Genomic DNA, 26,644 nt, shown 5'->3' with positions numbered 1-26,644 from the left:
TTTTGACAAAATGTTCCATAGAAATAAAATTTTCTGTAGAAAAAAAAATTGACAAAATTTTCTATAGAAATAAAATTTTGACAAAATTTTCTATAGAAATAAAATTTTGACAAAATTTTCCATAAAAATTAAAATTCAGACAAGAATTTTTATAGAAATAAAATTTTGACAAAAGTTTCTTTAGAAATAAAATTTTTAAAAAATTTTCTATAGAAATAAAATTATGATAAATTTTTCTACAGAAATAAAATTTTGACACAATTTTCTATAGAAATAAAATTTTGAGAAAATTTTCTTCAGAAATAAAATTTTGACAAGATCTTCTATAGAAATAAAATTTTGACAAGATCTTCTATAGAAATAAAATTTTGACAAAATTTTCTATAGAAATAAAACTTTGACAAAAGTTTCTTTAGAAATAAAATTTTGAAAAAATTTTCTATAGAAATAATAAGTTTGTGCCAAACATGTTTTAAAGTATTTGAAATTTCTTGCTCAATACCGTTTGTTGCGTTCAAAAGTTTACGATCTTAAAAAACTTAATTTTGGTATTGAAAATCCTAACAATGTTTACTTTTTTTTTTAAAAGATAATAAATCATTTATAATGGTACTTTTTTTAATTGGCATTTTACTATATACTCGCTTAGTAGCAGCTGGTATTTTTGAAAACATCAAAGTATACTAAACGATTATTATTATAAGACTGTATGTGATTGGTAAATTCCCATAACGATGTCAATTAGGAAATGTCAAAATAGCCTATACTAGACAACCATCAACTGAGTAGTTTTTGTTTGTAAGTCAAAATGATAATTGTTTCCTTTTGAAAATCTTCATGAGAAATTGTGCTTATAAAAATGAAGAAACTCAAATGATTTATATTCGTACCATGGTTATCTATCAGTATTTAATTCCAAAATTCTCTTCTGCTTCACTCATTTAAATGTGTGTTAATGTATACTGAACTTTGCTCTTTGAGGTAGATTCATAGAATCCACCTCGTAAAGGGAACGGAAGAGAAGAGAACTTTTAACAAATGAATCTCCAGAATTAATAGTTTTTTTTTTCTTTAACCAGTTGGGTATTACAACATTTTCTTCTTAACCCATTTTTATTACAGAATACCAACATTTGCTTTGTCATTCTGATTATTAACAACAGAACTACCGGGTCTACAAACTCACTTATTTAAGGTTTATAGACAATGATGACATACAAAAAAAGCTTGTCTATCAATCTTCGAAGAGAAAAAAACCATCTTTCTCTTCCATTATGTTTTCTTCACATTCGTCATGGCTTTAATTATAGTAACGTTAAGATAAACTTTAATGTCATCAAACATCAACGCTACGACATTTGGTCTGTTTTTTGGCCCACATCAAAATGCTAACGTTACACTTGACAATGTTTATAAAAACAAAGAAATAATAAAATTACCAACATTGTAATTTAAAGATTCTTGTAAATAGATAGAGAATCTTTTACTGGGATTTTGTTATAATTGCAGCTAAAGTACTGTTTAGTAAATACGTGTTAACCAGGTACATTGTTAAAAATTTATCTTCTCTCACGATCTTTCCGCATTTTATTTGAAGTTTAATTATAAAGCAAGTTCCATTTGGGTTGACAAAAATTGTTGAGTATGCAAACTCATTCTAAGGGTATACTTTTGAAATGCAGGAAAGCAAATACTGATCTCGAAGCAGCATTTAAAAAAAATTGTTTGCTATAAAAGTTAGACTAAATCCATTTTTTTTTAATTCATAGCAGTCAGTGATATAAGAAATTAATTTTTAGAGAGAACCTAAAGAAGGAAGAAACAGTATCAAACATTGGAAGACAATGTAAAAACAAAAATAGGAAGTATGCAATAGTTTCTTACAAGCCATTGGATGAGACAATTAGTGCACGCAAAAAAATAATTCTTTCCTCCCAAACGAAATTTTAGACAAACAAAGTTCGTTTCTCATTTGCTTTTCGCTGTAAGGAAGTGTATTTGGAAGAAAAGTATATACTTTTTGTGATAAACGTTTATTCTTTTCCAGGATGTAAAAACAATTTCATAAAGACTAACTCAAAAAAAAAAATTTTTTTCTGGCTAATTGCATTTTCCCTCACATCTTTCTCACTTCCACGAATATTTTTAGTTCTTAGCACCTTTTTCTGTAATACAAACAATGTAGAAGAAATTATACGATTTTATAAATTTTTAAAATTTTTTTACCTTTCGCCTGGACGGAGAATCGAACCGCGGACCATGCACTTTGTAAGCCAACACACTAACCACTGAGCTATGTACCTGTTATGGTCATCAATAGATAAATATCCATATAAGTTATATTTATATAGCATAGCTTGCGGCGCCCACGAACCGAATAAACAAAGTTTATTTAACAGAAACAAACATTTAGTTTGGCACCGTGGAGCAGTGGTTGCTACGTCTGACTCTCATGCCAAGGGTCGTGGGTTCGATCCCTGCTTCGACCAAAGTTTTTTTTTGTTTTTTTTTTTTTTTTTTTACATACATTCTACATATGTTCGGAAGATACCGAAAAAATGTTCAACATTACATTGTACTATATTAAATTTTGAACTGTAAAATGTGTTTTATTAAAGACCAAAAGTCTGAAAAGAACAGTGTTTGATATAAACGAAATGGACCCTGTTGTTGTTTCAAAAATAACTTTTTTTATTGAAAAAATAAAAACTTTGTAACAAACGAATTTTTTTGGTGATAAAAGTTTAAAATTTTCGAAGCAATTCAAAAAACTCTAACAAAAGAAAAACGTTTTCGGTACAGGTTTTCCAAACGTTTTTTTTCTTTGCGTGTGTGGGATTCTGCATTCCAAAAAAAAAAAAATAGGTTTGAACGTTTAGGACACTTTTGGAAAACTGTAACGCAAATACTGATCTCGAAGGAACTTTTTATACCCTCCACCATAGGATGGGGGTATATAAACTTTGTCATTCCGTTTGTAACACATCGAAATAACAGATTGGCTGATAAGTCCCCGGTCTAACAAAGAAAAACACATTTTTTGTCAAAGTTCGTTTTTATACCCTCCACCATAGGATGGGGGTATATTAACTTTGTCATTCCGTTTGTAACACATCGAAATATTGCTCTAAGACCCCATAAAGTATATATATTCTGGGTCGTGGTGAAATTCTCAGTCGATCTGAGCATGTCCGTCCGTCCGTCCGACCGTCTGTTGAAATCACGCTAACTTCCGAACGAAACAAGCTATCGACTTGAAACTTGGCACAAGTAGTTGTTATTGATGTGGGTCGGATGGTATTGCAAATGGGCCATATCGGTCCACTTTTACTTATAGCCCCCATATAAACCGATCCCCCGATTTGGCTTGCAAGGCCTCTAAGAGAAGCAAATTTCATCCGATCCGGCTGAAATTTGGTACATGGTGTTAGTATATGGTCTCTAATAACCATGCAAAAATTGGTCCACATAGGTCCATAATTATATATAGCCCCCATATAAACCGATCACCAGATTTGACCTCCGGAGCCTCTTGGAAGACCAAAATTCATCTGATTCAGTTGAAATTTGGTACGTGGTGTTAATATATGGCCTCAAACTCCCATGCAAAAATTGGTCGAAATCGGTCCATAATTATATATAGCCCCCATATAAACCGATCCCCAGATTTGACCACCAGAGCCCCTTGGAAGAGCAAAATTCTTCCCATTCGGTTGAAATTTGGTACGTGATGTTAGTATATGGTATCCAACAACCATTCCTATCCTATCAGCCCATAATTATATATAGCTCCCATATAAACCGATCCCCAGATTTGACCTCCGGTGCCTTTTGGAGAAGCAAAATTCATCCGATCTGCTTGAAATTTGGTACGTGGTGATCGTATATGATATTTAACAACCATGCCAAAAGTGGTCCATATCAGTCCATAATCATATATAGCCCCATATAAACCGATCCCGAGATTTGGTTTTGGAGCCTCTTGGAGGAGCAAATTTCATCCGAATGAGTTTAAATTTGGTACATTGTGCTAGTATATGGTCGTTAACAACCATGCCTAACTAGGTCCATATCGGTCTATAGTTATATATATCCCTCAGATAAATCCATTTCCAATCACACAAAAATTGGTCCATATCAAGTTCATAATTGTATATAGCCCCCATATAAGCGACCGCCATATTTCAATTCTGGCTCTCTACTTACCGTGCAAAAAGTCCATATCGATTCGTAATTATTTGTAACTTTTTTTGTCTAATATATACCACGTATGGACTAAATAACTCACAATTTAGAAAACGATGTTAAGAAGTTTTAAGATACCAAAGTATTTCGATTGTGGATGACAGTCTTTCGTAGAAGTTTCTACACGCTCACAAAAAATCGCTTCTGTAACATATACTCCCAAACATATTTTGCTTCAAGCATATACATTTTTGGGTATTGCCCAAACATTTATATGTTTGATCTCTTCCAATATATAATATGTTTGAAAGCATATTGGTCTAAACAATATATGTTTGGGTAGTCTAAGTTCCAAACATTTTGTATTTTTGCATCCAAATTCAATAATGTTGTCTTCCAAAAAACAATATGTTATTATGTGAACATATAATATGTTTGGAAGCATTTTGCACCCAAAAATATTATATGCTTAAAAAAAATTCTCCCAAACAATATTGTGCTAAAAATTTTATTTATTTATTTATATATTTACAATCATAATGAATTATGAAAATAAACAGGTAATATAGGTGCTAACAACATAGGTTTTCGACCTGAATGCTCAAAATTTTGTTTCTGCCTAATTGTATATTCCCCCACATCTTTCTCACTTCCACGAGATTTTTTAGTTCTTAGCACTTTTTTCTGTGATACAAACATTGTAGAAGAAATTATTCAATTTTATGATTTTTTTATTTTAATTTTACCTTTTGCCGGACGGGGATTCGAACAGCGGACCACACAGTTTGTAAGGATCAAAGAAGTAGCAGATCAATTGCCCAAGGAAAAATAAAATGTTAATTTTGTAATAACAAGCAACAACCACCAACTTAATTCAATATCGCTCCCTGTTAAATAGCGCTCCAAGCTACTAAACACATATATGTTTATAGGCTATTTCTAAATTAATATATGTTTGCATCCAAGCATATTATATTTACAAACATTTTATGTCCCAAATATAATATGTTCTAACATATTAACATATATGTCCCAAACATGTTATGCTAGTTTATGAACATTATATGCTTGCACTCAAAAATATTGTGTTTAAAAAATTGTATTCCAAACATATAATGTTTATAGCCAAACATATGAAAAACAGTCTTTTTCATCCGTGTACGCAATCCATGGTGGAGGGTACATAACATTCGGCCTGGCCGAACTTACGGCCGTTTTTTGATACCATTTTGGTAGTACTACTTCGGTTTTGCCTCAAAATAGGCCTCAGTTTCGGCGATCACCTCTTCATTGCAGCCAAATTTTTTTCCTGCGAACATCCTTTTGAGGTCTGAGAACAAGAAAAAGTCGCTGGGGGCCAGATCTGGAGAATACGGTGCGTGGGGAAGCAATTCGAAGCCCAATTCATGAATTTTTGCCATCGTTCTCAATGACTTGTGGCACGGTGCGTTGTCTTGGTGGAACAACACTTTTTTCTTCTTCATATGGGACCGTTTTGCCGCGATTTCGACCTTCAAAAGCTCCAATAACGCCATATAATAGATGGTTTTTCCCTTCTCAAGATAATCGATAAAATTATTCCATGCGCATTCCAAAAAACAGAGGCCTTTACTTTGCCAGCGGACTTTTGAGTCTTTCCACGCTTCGGAGACGGTTCACCGGTCGCTGTCTACTTAGCCGACTGTCGATTGGACTCAGGAGTGTAGTGATGGAGCCATGTTTCATCCATTGTCACATATCGACGGAAAAACTCGGGTGTATTACGAGTTAACAGCTGCAAACACCGCTCAGAATCATCAACACGTTGTGGTTTTTGGTCAAATGCGCGGCACCCATTTTGCACAGAGCTTCCGCATATCCAAATATTGATGAATGATATGACCAACACGTTCCTTTGATATCTTTAAGGCCTCTGATATCGCGATCAACTTCATTTTACGGTCATTCAAAATCATTTTGTGGATTTTTTTGGTGTTTTCGGCGGTAACCACCTCTTTCGGGCGTCCACTGCGTTCACCGTCCTCCGTGCTCATTTCACCACGCTTGAATTTTGCATACCAATCAATTATTGTTGATTTCCCTGGGGCAGAGTCCGGAAACTCATTATCAAGCCAAGTTTTTGCTTCCACCGTATTTTTTCCCTTCAGAAAACAGTATTTTATCAAAACACGAAATTCCCTTTTTTCCATTTTTTTCACAATAACAAAAGTTGCTTCACAAAAGACGCTCTATCTCACAAACTAATTGACTTACAAACGTCAAATTTTGACACGAATCATTTGAAGGGTGGTACTATGTAAAAATAATGTGCATTTAATACTAGGTTAGGTTAGGTGGCAGCCCGATACTTCAGGCTCACTTAGACTATTCAGTCCCTTGTGATACGACATTGGTGAACTTCTCTCTTATCAATGAGTGCTGCCCGATTCCATGTTAAGCTCAATGACAAGGGACCTCCTTTTTAAAACCGAGTCCGAACGGCGTTCCACATTGCAGTGAAACCACTTAGAGAAGCTTTGAAACCCTCAGAAATGTCACCAGCATTACTGTGGTGGGATAATCCACCGCTGAAAAACTTTTTGGTGTTCGGTCGAAGCAGGAATCGAACCCACGACCTTGTGTATGCAAGGCGGGCATGATAACCATTGCACCACGGTGGCTCCCTACATTTAATACTAGCGACGCCATCTATGTGTCAGACCGGGGACTTATCAGCCAATGTTATTGATATAAAAAATAATAATAATAAATATTTTACAAATATATGAACAAATTTTTTACTTTATGGGAATTAAGCGCACATTGAGATTAAAACAAGAACAAAGCACACTAAAATCAAGCGCATATAAAATAACATCGAATACCGTTCGGAAATAAATCAAGTACAGATCGTTTCTGAATCAAAAATAGTAGGATTATATTCAATAATAAAAAACATTGATCCAAGCTTTGAATCCGCTTAAAACAAGTTCATTTTGGCTCAAGTTAAGCGCTATGGGGTTTAATGTAAGCTTAAATGCGGATTGAATCAAATACAGATTAGGATTAAATAGAGTTTCACTAGGCTTGAATCAAGCACTTTCCGTACTTAAAGGAAGCACAAACACGATTGGAAATTTCTAAAATTAAGAAATCTGTACTTAATATTTTCGGGATTAAATTAAAAATTTTGTTCTTGGATTTAGAAAATCAGTACTTACCGTACTTATGACACCGCTACGGCTTGAATCAAGTAAACTTTTCTCTATTAATTTGTTGGCTGTAGTTTTTGTATAAATGTCCATTTACTAGAACATACATTAGGAAAATTGTCTCAAATTTTCATATTTTTCGTTTATTGTTAAAGAATTTATAAAAATGGATTTTAGTGCTCACCAATATGGAAAATAGTTATAGCTTATTTAGATTAAGATCTCTACTTTAAAATAACATCGAGAAAAAAATCGAAACTAAGTGGGAAAATAGAATTTGGTGTCTTTTTCGAATGTCCTTCTAAGTGGACATCGGTAGTGAAAGGGTTAAGCAACAGAACAAAATACCTTATGGTTTTCTTCAACTTGATTAAAAATACGAACTCATTTTTATCACGTCGCCTTTTCTAATATATTTCAGTAAGATTTTAAAATATACCTACATTTTCTTTCAAAAAAGGGCTCCCCCGTTTTTTGGGTTTATATAGTATGTACACGCTCACAAAAAATCGCTTCTGTAACATATACTCCCAAACATATTTTGCTTCAAGCATATACATTTTTGGGTATTGCCCAAACATTTATATGTTTGATCTCTTCCAATATATAATATGTTTGAAAGCATATTGGTCTAAACAATATATGTTTGGGTAGTCTAAGTTCTAAACATTTTGTATTTTTGCATCCAAATTCAATAATGTTGTCTTCCAAAAAACAATATGTTATTATGTGAAAATATAATATGTTTGGAAGCATTTTGCACCCAAAAATATTATATGCTTAAAAAAATTCTCCCAAACAATATTGTGCTCAAAATTTTATTTGTTTATTTATATATTTACAATCATAACGAATTATGAAAATAAACAGGTGCTAACAACATAGGTTTTCGACCTGAATGTTCAAAATTTTGTTTCTGCCCAATTGTATATTCCCCCACATCTTTCTGACTTCCACGAGATTTTTTAGTTCTTAGCACCTTTTTCTGTAATACAAACATTGTAGAAGAAATTATTCAATTGTATGATTTTTTTTATTTTAATTTTACCTTTTGCCGGACGGGGATTCGAACAGCGGACCACACAGTTTGTAAGGATCAAAGAAGTAGCTGATCAATTGCCCAAGAAAAATAAAATGTTAATTTTGTAATAACAAGCAACAACCACCAACTTAATTCAATATCGCTCCCTGTTAAATAGCGCTCCAAGCTACTAAACACATATATGTTTATAGGCTATTTCTAAATTAATATATGTTTGCATCCAAGCATATTATATTTACAAACATTTTATGTCCCAAACATAATATGTTCTAACATATTAACATATATGTCCCAAACATGTTATGCTAGTTTACGAACATTATATGCTTGTACTCAAAAATATTGTGTTTAAAAATTTGTGTTCCAAACATATAATGTTTATAGCCAAACATATGAAAAACAGCCTTTTTCATCCGTGTATATACCTCAGAATAAAAAGGCCAATATAAGATGAAGAATTGATTGCTTATTTTATAAAAATCAACTAATTTAATTATTTTTTATGCTCAAACTTTCCATTTCATTTACCTATAATGTTATATTGTATGATATGATACATAAATAATCAATAATAATTTACATATCATCTTTGGATTAAATTCTATTCACAAATATGAATAGACCGAAGTACCTCGATCAAAGTCAAAGTTTGAAGCCAAGTCAGTACAGATATCATTTTGAAGAACACAAAATCCAATCAAATCAAATATAGAAATGTAAAGACCGTTAAGTTGATTAACATAGACATAGAAATTTTATGCACGTCTTTTAATAAACTCAATACGAAAATGTTCATAATTTGTACGAATCATAGTCCGTCCGTTACGGCCGTTCTTCTTCAATACACAAATGAATTACATACGAAATAAATGCATGTACTCAACATGCCCATATGGATATGGTATAAATAGTTAGGAATGTAACTGAATGTAATCATATATGTGTATTCCCTAGAATAGTAGGAAATATTCCTCCCCATGGATAGACACGTCACGCATTTAATGAATAGCAACCCATATCATCAGAGATATACAAACATACAAGCAATAGAATATTGGTAGGTATACCCTATGATTCTTATACAATTTCTACTGATGTTGTTTATATATGGATAAGATTTTCAAATATATCGTATACACATAAGCCCATAACCATGTTTTCTCCAACGTCATCATTGATAATCTTTGAAAAGGAATAAGAACTAGAGCAACAAATCTTCCATGGGTTGCATGGATACACGCGTACACCAAGTTTATCATCCATCTACACACCCACATGATGTCATGACTTGTGGAAATCTATTCTGCATAATTTAATTTGTTACAAAAATTTAAATTAAAATTTTTGTGGTTAACCACATACCAAATATGGAGAGGCCAATTGTATATGAATATAATATTTACCCTAAATAGATTTCCCAGTAGCATCATATAGTTTACAATGAATAATTTGAAAAAAGTAAATTAAACAAATTTAATCATATCATTTACCCACCAATGTTGTATCACAATGGACTGAATAGTCTAAGTGAGCCTGAATCTTAATCGGGCCGCCTAACCTAACCTAACCTACCCTCCAATAGCTCTCATTACAAAATAACCTTGAACGTAAATTAATTCAAAATTGGTATTACCTTTAAAAAGAAATCGTGATTACTTACTCAAAGACATGTCTTCTCTGTAGTATTACCAAGAGCTAAAACTATAAATACCAAAATAATCTTGGAGGTAACATAATTTAAAATTGGTAATCAATTACTTGATATGAGGAAAGTACTTCTCTGTAGCAGTACCAAGATCTAAATTACAACAGTAGACGAGATATATAGGAATACAATTTTGACAAAATTTTCTATAGAAATAAAATTTTGACAAAATTTTCTATAGAAATAAAATTTTGACAAAATTTTCTATAGAAATAAAATTTTAACAAAATTTTCTATCGAAATAAAATGTTGACAAAATTTTCTATAGAAATAAAAAGTTGACAATATTTTCTATAGAAATAAAAAGTTGACAAAATTTTCTATAGAAATAAAATTTTGACAAAATTTTCTATAGAAATAAAATTTTGACAAAATTTCCTATAGAAATAAAATTTTGAGAAAATTTTCCATAGAAATAAAATTTTGACAAAATTTTCTATAGAAATAAAATTTTGACAAATTTTCTATAGAAAAAAAATGAAAAAAATTTCTATAGAAGTAAAATTTTGCCAACATTTTCTATAGAAATACAATTTTGACAAAATTTTCTACGGAAATAAATTTTTGACAAAATTTTCTATAGAAATAAAATTTTGCCAACATTTTCTATAGAAATAAAATTTTGACCAAATTTTCTATAGAAAAACAAGTAAGTAAAGTCTAAAGTCGGGAGGGGCCGACTATATTATACCCTTCACCACTATGTAGACCAAAAATTTGGGTTACCATTTCAAATCGTTCAAATCGTTGGGAGTTATTATGAAGGCTTTTATTAGAAATATTTATATAATTTATATACAATATGGAGACAATTTTTTGTACTTCTATAAAATCTCTAGAATTAAAATTTAAATCGGCTGACACCCTGGGATGAAACACAATGTTAGTTACAAAATATGGGAAATATATAGAGGTAGAGCAATTTTAATGCAATTGTACGAAATAATATTTACGATTTATCGAGCGAGAATTTTTGCTACAGTGGCGCTTTTACAAGGATTTTGGTTAAATCTCGGCATTATATGTGGTCAATTTTGGGTTGTGATATATTATTCGGCCTAGTTTATTTTAAATTCGACAGTTTTGTAGAAAGTGTGGTATTACAGTGTGAAATATGACTACGAAATCTGAACCAATTAGATCAAAAAGCATATTAAATATGTTCTCTGTGGAAACTATCGAGTCAACTGAAGGAAACTCCCATTGAAAATGGGTCTAAAATATGGAATATTCTACTCAACTCTGGCGTATATATACAAAATTTGAAGCAAATCAGGCTTCAACTCTGGCTTTTGTGCAAATCGGACAATATATATATATATATATATATATATATATATATATATATATATATATATATATATTATATATATATATATTATATATATATATATATATATATATATATATATATATATATATATATATATATATATATATATATATATATATATATATATATATATATATATATATATATATATATATATATATATATATATATATATATATATATATATATATATATATATATATATATATATATATATATATATATATATATATATATATATATATATATATATATATATATATATAATATATATATATATATATATATATATATATATATATATATATATATATATATATATATATATATATATATATATATATATATATATATATATATATATATATATATATATATATATATATATATATATATATATATATATATATATATATATATATATATATATATATATATATATATATATATATATATATTATATATATATATATATATATTATATATATATATATATATATATATATATATATATATATATATATATATATATATATATATATATATATATATATATATATATATATATATATATATATATATATATATATATATGGGAGGTATATCTAAATCTGAACCGAGTTCAAACAAATTTGGCACAGTTAACCATACTATTAAACGCACTCCTTTTGGAAAATTTTAAGCTAATCAGGGTAAAATTCTGGCTTTAGAGGCCATATAAGAGCAAATCGTACCAAAGGTATATATGGGAGCTATATCTAAATCTGAACGATTTCAACCAAATTTGGCACAGTTAACCATATTATATAACATACACTTTGTGCAAATTTTGAATCAAATCAGGGCAAAATTCTGGCTTTTGAAAACCATATAAGAGCAAATCGGACGAAAGATATATATGGCAGCTATATCTAAATCTGAACCGATTTTAACCAAATTTGGCACAGTTAACAACATTATTAAACGTACTCATTGTGCTAAATTTTAAGCAAATCAGGGTAAAATTCTGGCTTTTGAGGCCATATAAGTCAATCGGACGAAAGGTATATATGGGAGCTATATCTAAATCTGAACCGATTTCAACCAAATTTGGCACAGTTAACCATATTATATAACGTACACTTTGTGCAAATTTTGAATCAAACCAGGGCAAAATTCTGGATTTGAAGCCATATAAGTGCAAATCGGACGAAAGATATATATGGGAGCTATATCTGAATCTGAACCGATTTTAACCGAATTTGGCACAGTTAACAATATTATTAAACGTACTCCTTGTGCTAAATTTGAAGCAAATCAGGGTAAAATGCTGGCTTTTGAAGCCATATAAGTGCAAATCGGACGAAAGATATGGGAGCTATATCTAAATCTGAACCGATTAAGCTGATGTTTTGCAAGTTTTACGTGACCGACATTTTCATTTTCTACTGGAAGTCGAACGGAACGGACGTGTTTTTCAATAGCGGATAAACTCATCGTAATAGGTACCTACTACGAATTTCAAGTGTGGTGGGATATTAAGCCACCATGCAGCGAAATTCCAAGTCATCCACTGGGTTGCTAACTTCAGGGCCCAGTGGACGGGTATCGACTGGAGTTATAAATCTGGGCAATGACCAAGAGTTAGGCCCAATTAGTCGACCTGTAGACGGGTCGACAGGTGGCGACACTCTGACAAGTCGAACTTTTTCTAAGGTAACGACATCAAAAGGAGGTAATCCCTCACGAAAGAGATTCAAGGAACGCAGAAATGCTTTGTTTATCCTAAAGAAGTTAGGATCAGTCGACCCAAGCACGCTGTCGGCTAAACAAAGCGATTCCTTAAAATGGGCTCAAGGAATTCTTGAGACTGGAAAAAGGGAACGATCGCCGGATGAGCTGCCATCCTCCAAAAGGGATCAAAGATCGTTTGCCTCAGTTGCTAAAGATAGCCTTGTGATGGCTATCATTAATAAAGGAGCATTGGACGGTATCGTTCCAAAGCAAAAATGGGGGGAAATTGAGAATGCTCTGTCTGTCGTCTACTCACAGGTGCTGGAAAAGTTTCCCGGCCCAGATCCTCGACACCAAGAGGCTGGTTGGTATCAAGGACGATTTAAGCTAGTCGCATTTGAGGACCAGAGGTCTATAGAATGTTTTAAAGCTGCTCTGATACTAATTGGTGAAGTTTGGGAAGGAGCTGCTCTAGAGTTAGTCGAGAAGAAAGACATACCGGCTAGACCTAGAGCACATGCCTGGATACCTGCAAACCCTTCTGACCCTGAATCTATTTTAAATAGACTGAAACGATGCAATCCAGATCTTCCAACAGCTGATTGGAAGGTTGGCCGTTTGGATGAAGTGGATGGACCAAGACGGCATGCAGTGTTTATATTGAACACTCAGTCTTTGCCACATCTGGCAAAGTCCCAGGGCCGTGTATGTTATGGCTTTCATTATATCCAAATGAAGGTGTATAAAAACGATCAGCTAAAGGATTCAGAAATGGACAAGCCTCTGTCTGAATCAGAAGTAAGCGGATCCTCTTGCGAAGTCGAGGGAGATACCAAAGTTGAAGACATGGATAGATACCGTATGCGTGAGGAGGCTTCTATTGCCTCAGAACTCACCAAAGTCGAACCTATGGTTATTGCGAGAGTCACCGATATCTCTGAAGAGGACATTCTTGATGACTCGATTGAAGCGGCTGATGTGACGGTTGTTGAAAATCTCGATGGTCCTACGGATCCTCCAGATAAATCTTCATCATTGTAAGGCTGCATGTGCTGCCTTAAAAGTTCTCCTGATGAAAGGGGACATAGACATAGTTCTTATTCAAGAACCATATGTTTATAGAAACAAAATATGTGAATTAAGTACTCCGGGGTTCAAACTATTGCAGTATACTGGTAATGATGTAATTCGAGCCTGTATAATTGCTAAAAACGAGCTTAACTTGTTTCTGCTTCCTTCAATGTGCAATGCAGACACTGTCGTTGCCAATTTAGAAATAGCCAAATGCAAATATTGGGTATCTTCGGTCTATATGGGACATGACAGGGAGATGCCTCCATGTGCCGTTAAGACCTTAGTTGAGGAGTCACTGAAAACAAAGACGAAACTCATTATGGGATGCGATGCGAATGCGCATCATAGTATATGGGGAAGCAGTGATACTAATGCAAGGGGAGAGTCGCTAACAGAGTTTATTTTGCGTACTAATCTGGTAGTTTGCAACAAGGGAGATGCCCCAACCTTTGTCACTAAAAACAGGCAAGAGGTTTTGGACATCACCTTGGCCTCGCAAGAACTGAATGAAATGATATCTGAGTGGCATGTTTTAAGTGAACACAGCTTCTCAGATCATCGCTACATCAGTTTCAAATTTGATGTTCATATCACCAAGACCATATTTTCGCCAAATGTTAGGAAAGCTGACTGGAATAGGTATAGGGAATCGTTCAATATGATGATACCGGAAATAACAGAGACAAATATGAGAAATGTGCAAGATATCGAACACGCAGTGGAGCGGATTACTAAGGCCTTCAACATCTCACTGAAAGCTGGATGCCCTAGAGGAAAGCCAAGGGGGAAACATCGACCACCATGGTGGTCTACGGAATTAAGTAATATGAGGAAATCCTGCAGGAAGCTCTTTAACAAGGCAAAGTCCACCAGAGCCCCTGAGGACTGGGACGCTTACAAGAGGAATCTGAGAGGATACAAGCGAGAACTGAGAAAGGCTCAGCATAACTCTTGGAATGACTACTGCAGCAGTATTGAGAATACGTCCGAGGCTTCCAGACTACGGAAGGTTCTAGCATCCACCAACTCCGCTCCAGGTTTCATTAAAACATCGGAGGGAAATTGGACAACGTCCAGTGAGGAGACGCTGGAGGTGCTATTGGACACACATTTTCCTGGGAATCAGACGGTTGAACCATGTACTGGCGGTGCCACAGTTGCTCAGCGGTCGTTTCCTGTCGAGGAAATTGTATCGGAAACTACAATAAGATGGGCGCTAAATAGCTTTGGACCATTCAAATCCCCCGGACCTGATGGAATTACTCCGGCGGAGTTACAAGCTGTAACTGACAAAATTATCCCCTGGTTGTCAGTGATATATAAAGGATGTATCAACTTATCATATATCCCAGGAAAGTGGAGGGAAACAAAAGTCGTTTTCATACCTAAAGCGGGAAAAGCCTCTCACTCGAGGGCGAAGGATTTCCGACCAATCAGCTTATCCTCATTCCTACTTAAGACTCTGGAGAGGATGATAGATATTTATCTTAGAACTAGAATCGATTCAAGGTTGTTCTCGAAAGGACAGCATGCATACTCGAAGGGCAGGTCTACTGAGACCGCACTACATGAACTAGTCAGCTTTATTGAAAGCTCACTATCTGTCAAAGAATACACAATCGTGGCGTTTCTAGACATCGAAGGGGCGTTCAATAATGTCCATCCGAGCTCGATATTAAATGGACTGACAACTCTGAATGTTGATCCATGTATACTCAGGCTGTTAGACGAACTGCTAATGAAGAGACGTATTTCAGCCACACTAGGACAAGCAAACATACAAAGGTATGTGAACAGAGGCACTCCCCAAGGAGGAGTTCTATCACCTCTTCTTTGGAATGTTGCTATAAATAGCCTTCTGGTTACTCTAGAAAAAGAAAGGATAAAAGTGGTGGCATACGCAGATGATGTGGCTCTGGCAGTCAGGGAAAATTCCCATCCACAATCAGAGATATTATTCAGAGGGCCCTCCGGATGACTGAGAAATGGGCGAAAGACAATGGTCTTGGGGTAAATCCTGCAAAGACAGAATTAGTCATGTACTGCAACGTTCGCAAAACTCCCACGGTTAGGCCTATTTCCTTAGGGGGTATTGAAATTCCCTTTGGTGAATGTGCAAAATACCTTGGCGTTATTTTGGACAGGAAGCTGAACTTTAAGCTTAATATTGAAGAAAGGGCGAGAAAGGCAACTGTAGCTTTGTACTCGTGCAAAAAGGCAATAGGAAAAAAGTGGGAACTAAAACCAAAAATTGTGCATTGGCAGTGGTTAGACTTATAATGCTATATGGTGTTGTAGTCTGGTGGCCGGCACTTCAGAAACCGACTTGTTTAGATAAAGTTCAGCGTATGGCGTGTTTGTGTATTTCAGGCGCATTCAGCAAGACAGGAACAAATTCCCTTAATGTCATGCTGCATCTATTGCCTTTAGACATTTTGGCCAAACAGTCAGCTGCAACAACGGCTGTGCGGTTGCGCGAACTATCGCTGTGGTCGGAAAAAGGTTACGGTCACAGTTCTGTCCTCAAAATAATGCCAGATGTGCCTAACGTAGTGGATTACACTTTGGCGAGTCCACTTTTCGACAAAAAGTTTGAGACTCTAATCCCCAACAGTGAGGCGTGGTGCACACAGACCCCGGGGAATAAAGAATATATAGATTTCTACACTGATGGCTCCAAATTGGATGGACAAGTGGGGTTCGGAGTATATTCTAATGATCTGGAACTTCGAATGGCGAAAAGATTACCTAATCACTGTAGTGTTTTTCAGGCTGAAATATTAGCAATAAGAGAGGTGGCGAATTGGCTGAGAAGTAATGTTCCAAAAAATGTGGGCATTAATATATACTCAGACAGTCAACCTGCAATAAAATCCTTGGACTCTGTGTTCCTCAACTCGAAAACGGCCATCGACTGCCGCAAATCTCTCAATGAGATGGCTGAGCAGTACAATATTCACCTAATATGGGTGCCTGGCCATAGGAACATACCGGGGAACTGCGAAGCGGATGAGTTGGCAAGGCTAGGGACTACCTTACATATTCCAGGGGAACTAGAATTTGTTGGTATGCCCCTAGCTACCTGTAAGCTCATGCTGCGTGAGAAGGCTGTTATGATGGCAAATGTTCGATGGGAGAATTGCAAGGGTTGTAACGACACCAAGCAAATATGGCCCCATTTCAACTTAAACCGCACACTAGATATGCTAATGTTCTCGAGACGTCAGATATCACTCCTGATATCTGCTATAACGGGTCGCTGCCTGATAGGCGATTTTGCAAAAACTATTGGCGCGAAGTATAATGACTATTGTATGAGCTGTCATGATGCGGAGGAAAAAGAATCAATTAAACACCTCTTATGTGAGTGTCCTGCATTTTGTGTAAAGCGCAAGCAACTTTTAGGAGCATATAGCTTCAGATTACTGGCGGATCTGGAAAACGTTAACTTAAGCAGTCTGCTACTGTTTTTGGAACAATCTGGTTGGTTCAACAAAGAAAAATAATCAAGAAGGTTCAGCGGTTAAAACTAGAAGTGCCCATATGTAATAGGTACTTTTAGTTAATGTGGTATCACAATGGACTGAATAGTCTAAGTGAGCCTGAATCTTAATCGGGCTGCCACCTTAACCTAACCTACGTGACCGACAAAACATTCAGATGTACAAAATTTGAAGAAGATCGGTTCATAAATACGTGAATTATGATCAAATCGGTGATAAATATGTATTGCAGCTATATCTAATTCTGAACCGATTTTTTCCAAAATCAATAGCGATTGTCTTTGACCCGAAGAAAGACCCCATGCCAAAATTGAGGACGATCGGACTTAAATTGCGAGCTGTACTTTGTGCACAAAATTACATATACAGACAGACGGACGGACGGACGGACAGACAGACGGACATCGCTAAATCGACCCAGAATTTAATTCTAAGCCGATCGGTATACTAAAAGATGGGTCTATGACTATTATTTCTTGGCGTTACATACAAATGCACAAACTTATTATACCCTGTACCACAGTAGTGGTGAAGGGTATAAAAATTGACAAAATTATCTATGAAAATAAAATTTTGACAAGGTTTTCTATAGAAATAAAATTTTGACAAAATTTTCTATAGAAATACAATTTTAACAAAATTTTCTATAGAAATAAAACATTGACAAAATACAGAAAAAAAAATTGACAAAATTTTCTATAGAAATAAATTTTTGACAAAATTTTCTATAAAAATAAAACTTTGACAAAATTTTCTACAGAACAAAAAATTTTGACAAAATTTTATATAGCAATAAAATTTTGACAAACTTTTATATAGCAATAAAATTTTGACAAAATTTTATACAGAAATAAAATTTTGACAAAATTTTCTATAGAATTAAAATTTTAACAAAATTGTTTAAAGAAATAAAATTTTAACAAAATTTTCTATAGCAATAAAATGTTGACAAAATTTTCTATAGAAATAAAATTTTAACAAAATTTTCTATAGAAATTAAATTTTAACAAAATTATCTATAGAAATAAAATTTTGACAAAATTTTCTATAGAAATAAAATTTTAACAAAATTTTCTATAGAAATAAAATTTTAACAAAATTTTCTATAGAAATAAAATTTTGACAAAATTTTCTATAGAAATAAAATATTTACAAAATTTTCTATACAAATAAAATTTTGACAAAATTTTCTATAGAAATAAAATTTAAAAAAAATTTTTCTATAGGAATAAAATTTTGACAAAACTTTCTATAGGAATAAAATTTTGACAAAATTTTCTATAGAAATAAAATTTTGACAAAATTTTCTATAGAAATAAAATTTTAACAAAATTTTCTATAGAAATAAAATTTTGACAAAATTTTCTATAGAAATAAAATATTTACAAAATTTTCTATACAAATAAAATTTTGACAAAATTTTCTACAGAAATAAAATTAAAAAAAAAATTTCTATAGGAATAAAATTTTGACAAAACTTTCTATAGGAATAAAATTTTGACAAAATTTTCTATAGAAATAAAATTTTGACAAAATTTTCTATAGAAATAACATTTTGACAACATTTTCTATAGAAATAACATTTTGACAACATTTTCTATAGAAATAAAATTGTGACAAAATTTCCAATAGAAATAATATTTTGACAAAATTTTATACAGAAATAAAATTTTGACAAATTTTTCTATAGAAATAAAATTTTTACACAATTTTCTATAGAAATAAAATATTGGCAAAATTTTCTATAGAAACAAATTTTGACAAAATTTTCTATAGAAATAACATTTTGACAAACATTTTTTATAGAAATAAAATTTTAACAAAATTTTCTATAGAAATAAAATGTTGACAAAATTTTATATAGAAATAAAATGTTGACAAAATTTTATATAGAAATAAAATTTTGACAAAATTTTATATAGCAATAAAATTTTGAAAAAATTGTCTATAGAAATAAATTTCTGACAAAATTTTCTATAGAAATAAAATTTTGACAAAACTATCTATGGAAATAAAATTTTGACAAAATTTTCTATAGAAAAAAAATTCACAACATTTTCTATGGAAATAAAATTTTGACATAATTTTCTATAGAAATAACATTTTGACAACATTTTCTATAGAAATAAAATTTTGAAAAAATTGTCTATAGAAATTAAATTCTGACAAAATTTTCTATAGAAATAAAATTTTGACAAAATTTTCTATAGAAAAATATTTTAAAAATTTTCTATAGAAATAAAAATTTAACAAAATTTTCTATAGAAATAAAGTTTTGACATTATTTTCTAAAGAAATAAAGTTTTGATAAAATTTTCTATAGAAATAAAATCTTGACAAAATTTTCTATAGAAATAACATATTGACAACATTTTCTATAGAAATAAAATTTTGACAAAATTTTCTATAGAAATAAAATTTTGACAAAATTTTCTATAGAAATAAAATTTTGACAAAATTTTTGTAGAAATAAAATTTTCACATAATTTTCTATAGAAATACAATTTTGACAAAATTTTCTTTAAATGCGATATCTTTAACATTTTTATGTCCGAGTTGGGTCATACCATCAACGTCCGCTGTATGTAAGTTCTTCCTTTTTAAAGAAGTAGTAACGTTTTCTTGTTGGTACAATCTAAATAGTTAAAACATTCTAAATTTGACACATATACAAGTCCAAAAAATAGTGACTTGTAGGAGAGATCATAATATATAATATTGTAGATACTGGAAAAAACTTCTAACATTTCTTTCGAAGAAAAAAATTTTGTATAATAAAAATTGGATATAAAACGTCAAAATAAGATTTGTTAAAATTTAGTAGATTTTTAGTGAAATTTTCTTCAAATTTTGGTAGCTTATTTTTAGCACGAGTGGCAACCGTGTTTGTGGGAGAAATCTAAACAGATTCGAAAATTTGATGCTTTAAACCAAAAATTTGAAAAACTTCGTGTTTGTTGCATTACATATCAGTTACCTTGTATATATGGTCAAAACAATTTCCATCAGAAATAGAATTGTCATCCTCTATAAAATGGCGCGAAGTCGTAACGCCTTAGTTTTAGGTATAGGTTGCGCTACATATCCCAATGAGTGATGCATATACGACCGAGCCTGACTTTAAATATTCTTTTCTAATGATTTAAAGAAATAATTTACAGCCATTTTCATACAAAATATTTAAACTTGTTTTGTACTAAGCTTTCCTAAAGTGGAATATAACGAATGTCAGAATATCCAGTCTTGTTTAGGAAATTATTAGCAAGATTCAATAACAAAAAAATGGATATTGGACTTCAACAACAGGTTTTATAAACCCATGATGACATATGTATTGTTTAAGCAAATGCAGTAAATAAATTAAGACTCGATAAAAAGCAAAAACAAATAAAAATCAAATGATTAATTTTTTTTTTGGTATAGACATTATTTTTAGTTTAGCGCCTTAATTAAAAATCTTCGTAGCTATGGTAAGAAGAGAGTCAAACAAATTAAACTCAATTTTTAGAAGCGAACAAAAAACAAAAAGTCTCTTTTTTCAACCACTTATTTAAGACAAACTCTTTGTTGGCATAAAGATTTACAAACAATAGCAACTTAACCTTAACATCAATTACAAGTGCCCGTTTTTCCAATTTCCGATTTGGGGTAATACATATCGATTGTCTATTATAAGTATGGTGGTTAAGATCCCTCAAGGATACTTTGAAAATAAATCAAGTGACATTTTTCTATAAGCCCCTATGATAAAAACAAAACAATAACAGCAACATAAGGACGAATTTGATGACATAAAGGTATGCAAATAAAGGACAGGGTAATATACTCACCACAAACATCCAACCAACCCTCAACCCTACTTGGGTAGGTGATGGAAGAAGCACGATTGAAAAAAGTACGTCGGCCCATTTTTTGTCCACTCTTCTTCTATTTGATGATTGATGAATAACAAGAACAAGATGAGGGTATGCGTTAAAAATATATTCCAAAGGATGCCTGGTCGTTTGGTAAACACTAAGGCTGTTGGTGTTGAAATAGAGAGCACTCACACAGCTTTATTTTTATTTCACTTGATTTTTTTTATTGAGAATTTATCACAAAAAAAATTCACCACTCTAACAAGCATGAACTTATATCCTTTATTTTATTTCTCTTACTAAATCCGCTTCAGATGCTGCATATACATCACCATTTTCTCTTTCTCCTTTATATCTCAATATAACTCAACACCTCTCTCTCTCTCTTCTCCCTCTTTTTTCTCTTTGCATTAAAGAGATGCTGCAGTCATATGTTTTCACTATAACGGTATTGCAGCTAAACACAGCTGATGAGGCCATTCATTTGTATTGCTCAGTATGATATGCTATGATACCTTTTGGTTTTTTTTATTGTCTCAATTGTGGGTGGTTATTTTAGGCAGGTGGTTGCTTTTTTCTTCTTATCTATCACTCTCTCTCTCCCTTTAGTCTTACGTTTTTTTTGTGTTGTGTTGCTATGAGCCTCTCTGTGTAGTGTTTTATTTCTATTTTCTCCTTTCACATAACCATGACGTTGTTGTTCTTGTTGTACGTACAACAAGGGGTGAAAGTTCTTGAGATTTAAGATTTTTACTCAAATTTATTTCGAGACAATTCTATTTATAAGCCTTTTGTATATTTTCGTTTTCGTAGTAGACCAAAACCAGGAAACGTGTTTGTGGTTCTTCTTCTGCACACATTTCCAATTGGATTTTGTGGTTTTATGTCTCGTTTTATACTAGATTTTTGGTGTAAATAGCATTTTCTGTTGACACAAGTGGCAACCTAAAAAAGAACAAAAGGAAGGGCAATTAGAGGGGTATTAGTTAATTGTTTTAGTTACACAAATATGATTGGATAATTTTAATTAATAGGGAGGAAAATTGATATGAGTACAAAGAAAATTTTCATAATTTGAACATTTTCAAAAGTGGCCAATTTTGGTCACATAAAAATGTAAATAAAAGGTTTTAGTCAATGCATGGCTTTAAGCTGAGATCAAAAAAAGAAACAACAATAACGATTGAAGAGAAGCCAACAATAACAAACAAAACGAATGAAGATAGAGGAAGCACGCTCAAAAACAAACCCAGCCAAATACATACAAATCGATGATTTGAGTTTGGCAAAGGAAAAGAGATATGCTGGCAAATTTGTTTAGGCAGTAGCCGACTATCAAACCCTTTTTCGGGAGGTTCAAGTGTAGTTCACGTTGGGTTGAGTGAATTACCCGAATTTATTCTGATAATTGGTTGATAGTTTTGCTGCAAGTAGAGGATGCTGATGAGGAATGTGGTAATTCCGAAACAGCTGTACATCCAACCATCTTGCAGTCTATAGGGCTTTGCCCAAATAAATTTGACAAGCATACTTTTCCTCTGTTGGTTAAGCTACACTTGTAGTTTAGTCAATGCATGGCTTTAAGCTGAGATCAAAAAAAGAAACAACACTAAAAGGTTTTCAATTAAAATTTTAATTGAATTTAGAAAATTATTCAAACAAAAAAGTATTTGACTCAATTATTTTTCCAAAATTCAATTGCTTAGAACAGTTAACTAATTTTTTAATTGGCGTCGATGACTGCTATTATCAATTCCGTTAGTGAAGCAATTTTAAAAAATAATAAAATCAATTAATCTCATTATCGAAAGAAAACAAGTATATACGGCCGTAAGTTCGGCCAGGCCGAAGCTTATGTACCCTCCACCATGGATTGCGTAGAAACTTCTACTGAAGACTGTCATCCACAATCGAATTACTTGGGTTGCGGTAACTTTTGCCGATGACAAGGTATCTTAAAACTTCCTAATACTGTAATATATACCACGTAGTCCATACGTGGTATATATTAAACTTAAAATGGCCGATTAAATACGTATATAATTAAGTTTGACAAAATTTTCTATAGAAATAAAATTTTGACAACATTTTCTATAGAAGTAAAATTTGGACAAAATTTTCTGTAGAAATAAGATTTTAACAAAATTTTCTATAGAAATAACATTTTGACAAATATAAATAAATAATAGAAATAAAATTTTGACAACATTCTCTATAGAATTAAAATTTTGACAACATTTTCTACAGAAATAAAATTTTGCCAAAATTTTCTATAGAAATAAAATTTGACAAAATTTTCTATAGGAATAAAATTTCATTCGTTTTGTTTGTTATTGTTGGCTTCTCTTCAATCGTTATTGTTGTTTTTTTTTATCTCAGCTTAAAGCCATGCATTGACTAAACTACAAGTGTAGCTTAACCAACAGAAGAAAAGTATGCTTGTCAAATTTATTTGGGCAAAGCCCTATAGACTGCAAGATGGTTGGATGTACAGCTGTTTCGGAATTACCACATTCCTCATCAGCATCCTCTACTTGCAGCAAAACTATCAACCAATTATCAGAATAAATTCGGGTAATTCACTCAACCCAACGTGAACTACACTTGAACCTCCCGAAAAAGGGTTTGATAGTCGGCTACTGCCTAAACAAATTTGCCAGCATATCTCTTTTCCTTTGCCAAACTCAAATCATCGATTTGTATGTATTTGGCTGGGTTTGTTTTTGAGCGTGCTTCCTCTATCTTCATTCGTTTTGTTTGTTATTGTTGGCTTCTCTTCAATCGTTATTGTTGTTTTTTTTATCTCAGCTTAAAGCCATGCATTGACTAAACTACAAGTGTAGCTTAACCAACAGAAGAAAAGTATGCTTGTCAAATTTATTTGGGCAAAGCCCTATAGACTGCAAGATGGTTGGATGTACAGCTGTTTCGGAATTACCACATTCCTCATCAGCATCCTCTACTTGCAGCAAAACTATCAACCAATTATCAGAATAAATTCGGGTAATTCACTCAACCCAACGTGAACTACACTTTTCTTCTGTTGGTTAAGCTACACTTGTAGTTTAGTCAATGCATGGCTTTAAGCTGAGATAAAAAAAGAATAAAATTTCGACAAAATTTTCTATAGAAATAAAATGTTAACAAAATTTTCTATAGAAATAAAATTTTGCTAGATTATTTTTGCTCGAGTGGCAAGCATGATTATGAACCGATATGGACCAATTTTTGTGTGATTGGGGATCGGCTATATATAACTATAGGCCGATATGGACCAATTTTGGCATGGTTATTAGCGGCCATATATTAACACCACGTTGCAAATTTCAACCGGATCGGATGAATTTTGCTCGTCCAAGAGGCTTCGGAGTTCAAATCTGGGTATCGGTTTATATGGGGGCTATATATAATTATGGACCGATGTGGACCAATTTTTGCATGGTTGTTAGAGGCCATATACTAATACCATGTACAAAATTTCAGGCGGATCGGATGAAATTTGTTCTCTTAGAACAATCGCAAGCCAAATTTGGGGGTCCGTTTATATGGGGCTATACGTAAAAGTGGACCGATATGACCCATTTGCAATACCATCCGACCTACATCAATAATAACTACTTGTGCCAAGTTTCAAGTCGATAGCTTGTTTCGTTCGGAAGTTAGCGTGATTTCAACAGACGGACGGACGGACGGACATGCTCAGATCGACTCAGAAATTCACCACGACCCAGAATATATATACTTTATGGGGTTTTAGAGCAATATTTCGATGTGTTACAAACAGAATGACAAAGTTAATATACCCCCATCCTATGGTGGAGGGTATAAAAATATTGTTGTGTGCGTAGGACGTGGGATATATTATTATCCTATTATGGGTGCTTCATAAATGGACACTTCCCCATTTCGGACAAAATGTAAGCGATCGTTGGTTTTCATTTCTGTGGGTATTTAGGGAATTTACTATTAAAATTTGACCATGAAAATATGATATAACAAATTGACTCCAGAGTCAAATCCATCCCCTAAATCTATCTATATACATATGTCCGCCTATTCGTTGTTCGAAAAATGGATATCGGACACCATATATACACTCATAGAAAAAAGTTAAAAACATGTTTGTTGTTATATTTTTGTACATCAGGGTCTATCGAACAACAAATTATAAAATATGTTTTAGTGTAATCGAGCTTAAAATATAGCAGACAATGTTTACTATCTGCTATTAATTCCATTTTATTTCTATAGAAAAAATTGTCAAAATTTTACTTCTGTAGAAATTTTTGTCTAACTTCTATTTCTATAGAAGATTTTGTCAAAATTTTATTTCTGTAGAAATTTTTGTTTAACTTTTATTTCTATTAAAGATTTTGTCAAAATTTTATTGTATTTCTATAGAAAATTTTGTCAAAATTTTATCTCTATAGAAAATTTTGTCAAATTTTTATTTCTATAGAAAATGTTGTCAAAATTTTATTTGTAATGAAAATTTTGTTAAAAATTTTATTTGTATAAAAAATTTTGTCAAAATTTTATTTCCATGGAAAATTTTGTCAAATTTTTATTTCTATAGAAAATTTTGTCAAAATTCTATTTGTAATGAAAATTTTGTTAAAAAATTTATGTGTATAGAAAATTTTGTCAAAATTTTATTTGTTTAGAAAATTTTGTCAAAATTTTATTTCCATATAAGATTTTGTCAAGTTTTTATTTCTATAGAAAATTTTGTCAAAATTTTATTTCTATAGGAAATTTTGTAAAAAATTTATTTCTATGGAAAATGTTATCAAAATTTTATTATTACTATAACAATTTTTGTCAAAATTTTATTTTTATAGAATTTTGTTAAAATTATATTTCTATAGAAAAATTTTTTAAAATTGTATCTCTGTATTAAATTTTGCAATACTACCTTCACGATCTGCTCTTAAACAATGCCTAAAATAATTTCAAATTACTAAACCCATGGGCATGGATAATTTTTAATTATATATTTATAAATAATTAATAATAAAATTCTATGTTTTGAAAATTTTCA

At 32.0% G+C, this 26,644-nt stretch overlaps 1 protein-coding gene across 2 annotated transcripts in view; it reads right to left on the bottom strand.

Annotated features, from left to right (window-relative positions):
- The window catches only part of raskol (Ras GTPase-activating protein raskol), a 679,447-nt gene that overhangs the window by 646,813 nt on the left and 5,990 nt on the right, over positions 1-26,644 (bottom strand). For both annotated transcript variants that reach the window (XM_075300491.1, XM_075300492.1), the window contains exon 2: positions 21,577-22,548. In XM_075300491.1, coding sequence (XP_075156606.1) covers positions 21,577-21,655 — 79 coding nt within the window. In that variant the 5' untranslated portion in view covers positions 21,656-22,548. The remainder of the gene's footprint in view (positions 1-21,576; positions 22,549-26,644) is intronic.

Source organism: Haematobia irritans, chromosome 3 (assembly GCF_050003625.1).
Source record: "Haematobia irritans isolate KBUSLIRL chromosome 3, ASM5000362v1, whole genome shotgun sequence".
Classification (NCBI taxonomy): Eukaryota; Metazoa; Arthropoda; class Insecta; order Diptera; family Muscidae; genus Haematobia; species Haematobia irritans.
Note: the sequence above shows the minus strand (reverse complement) of the source record. Positions and strands in the feature narration are given on the sequence as shown.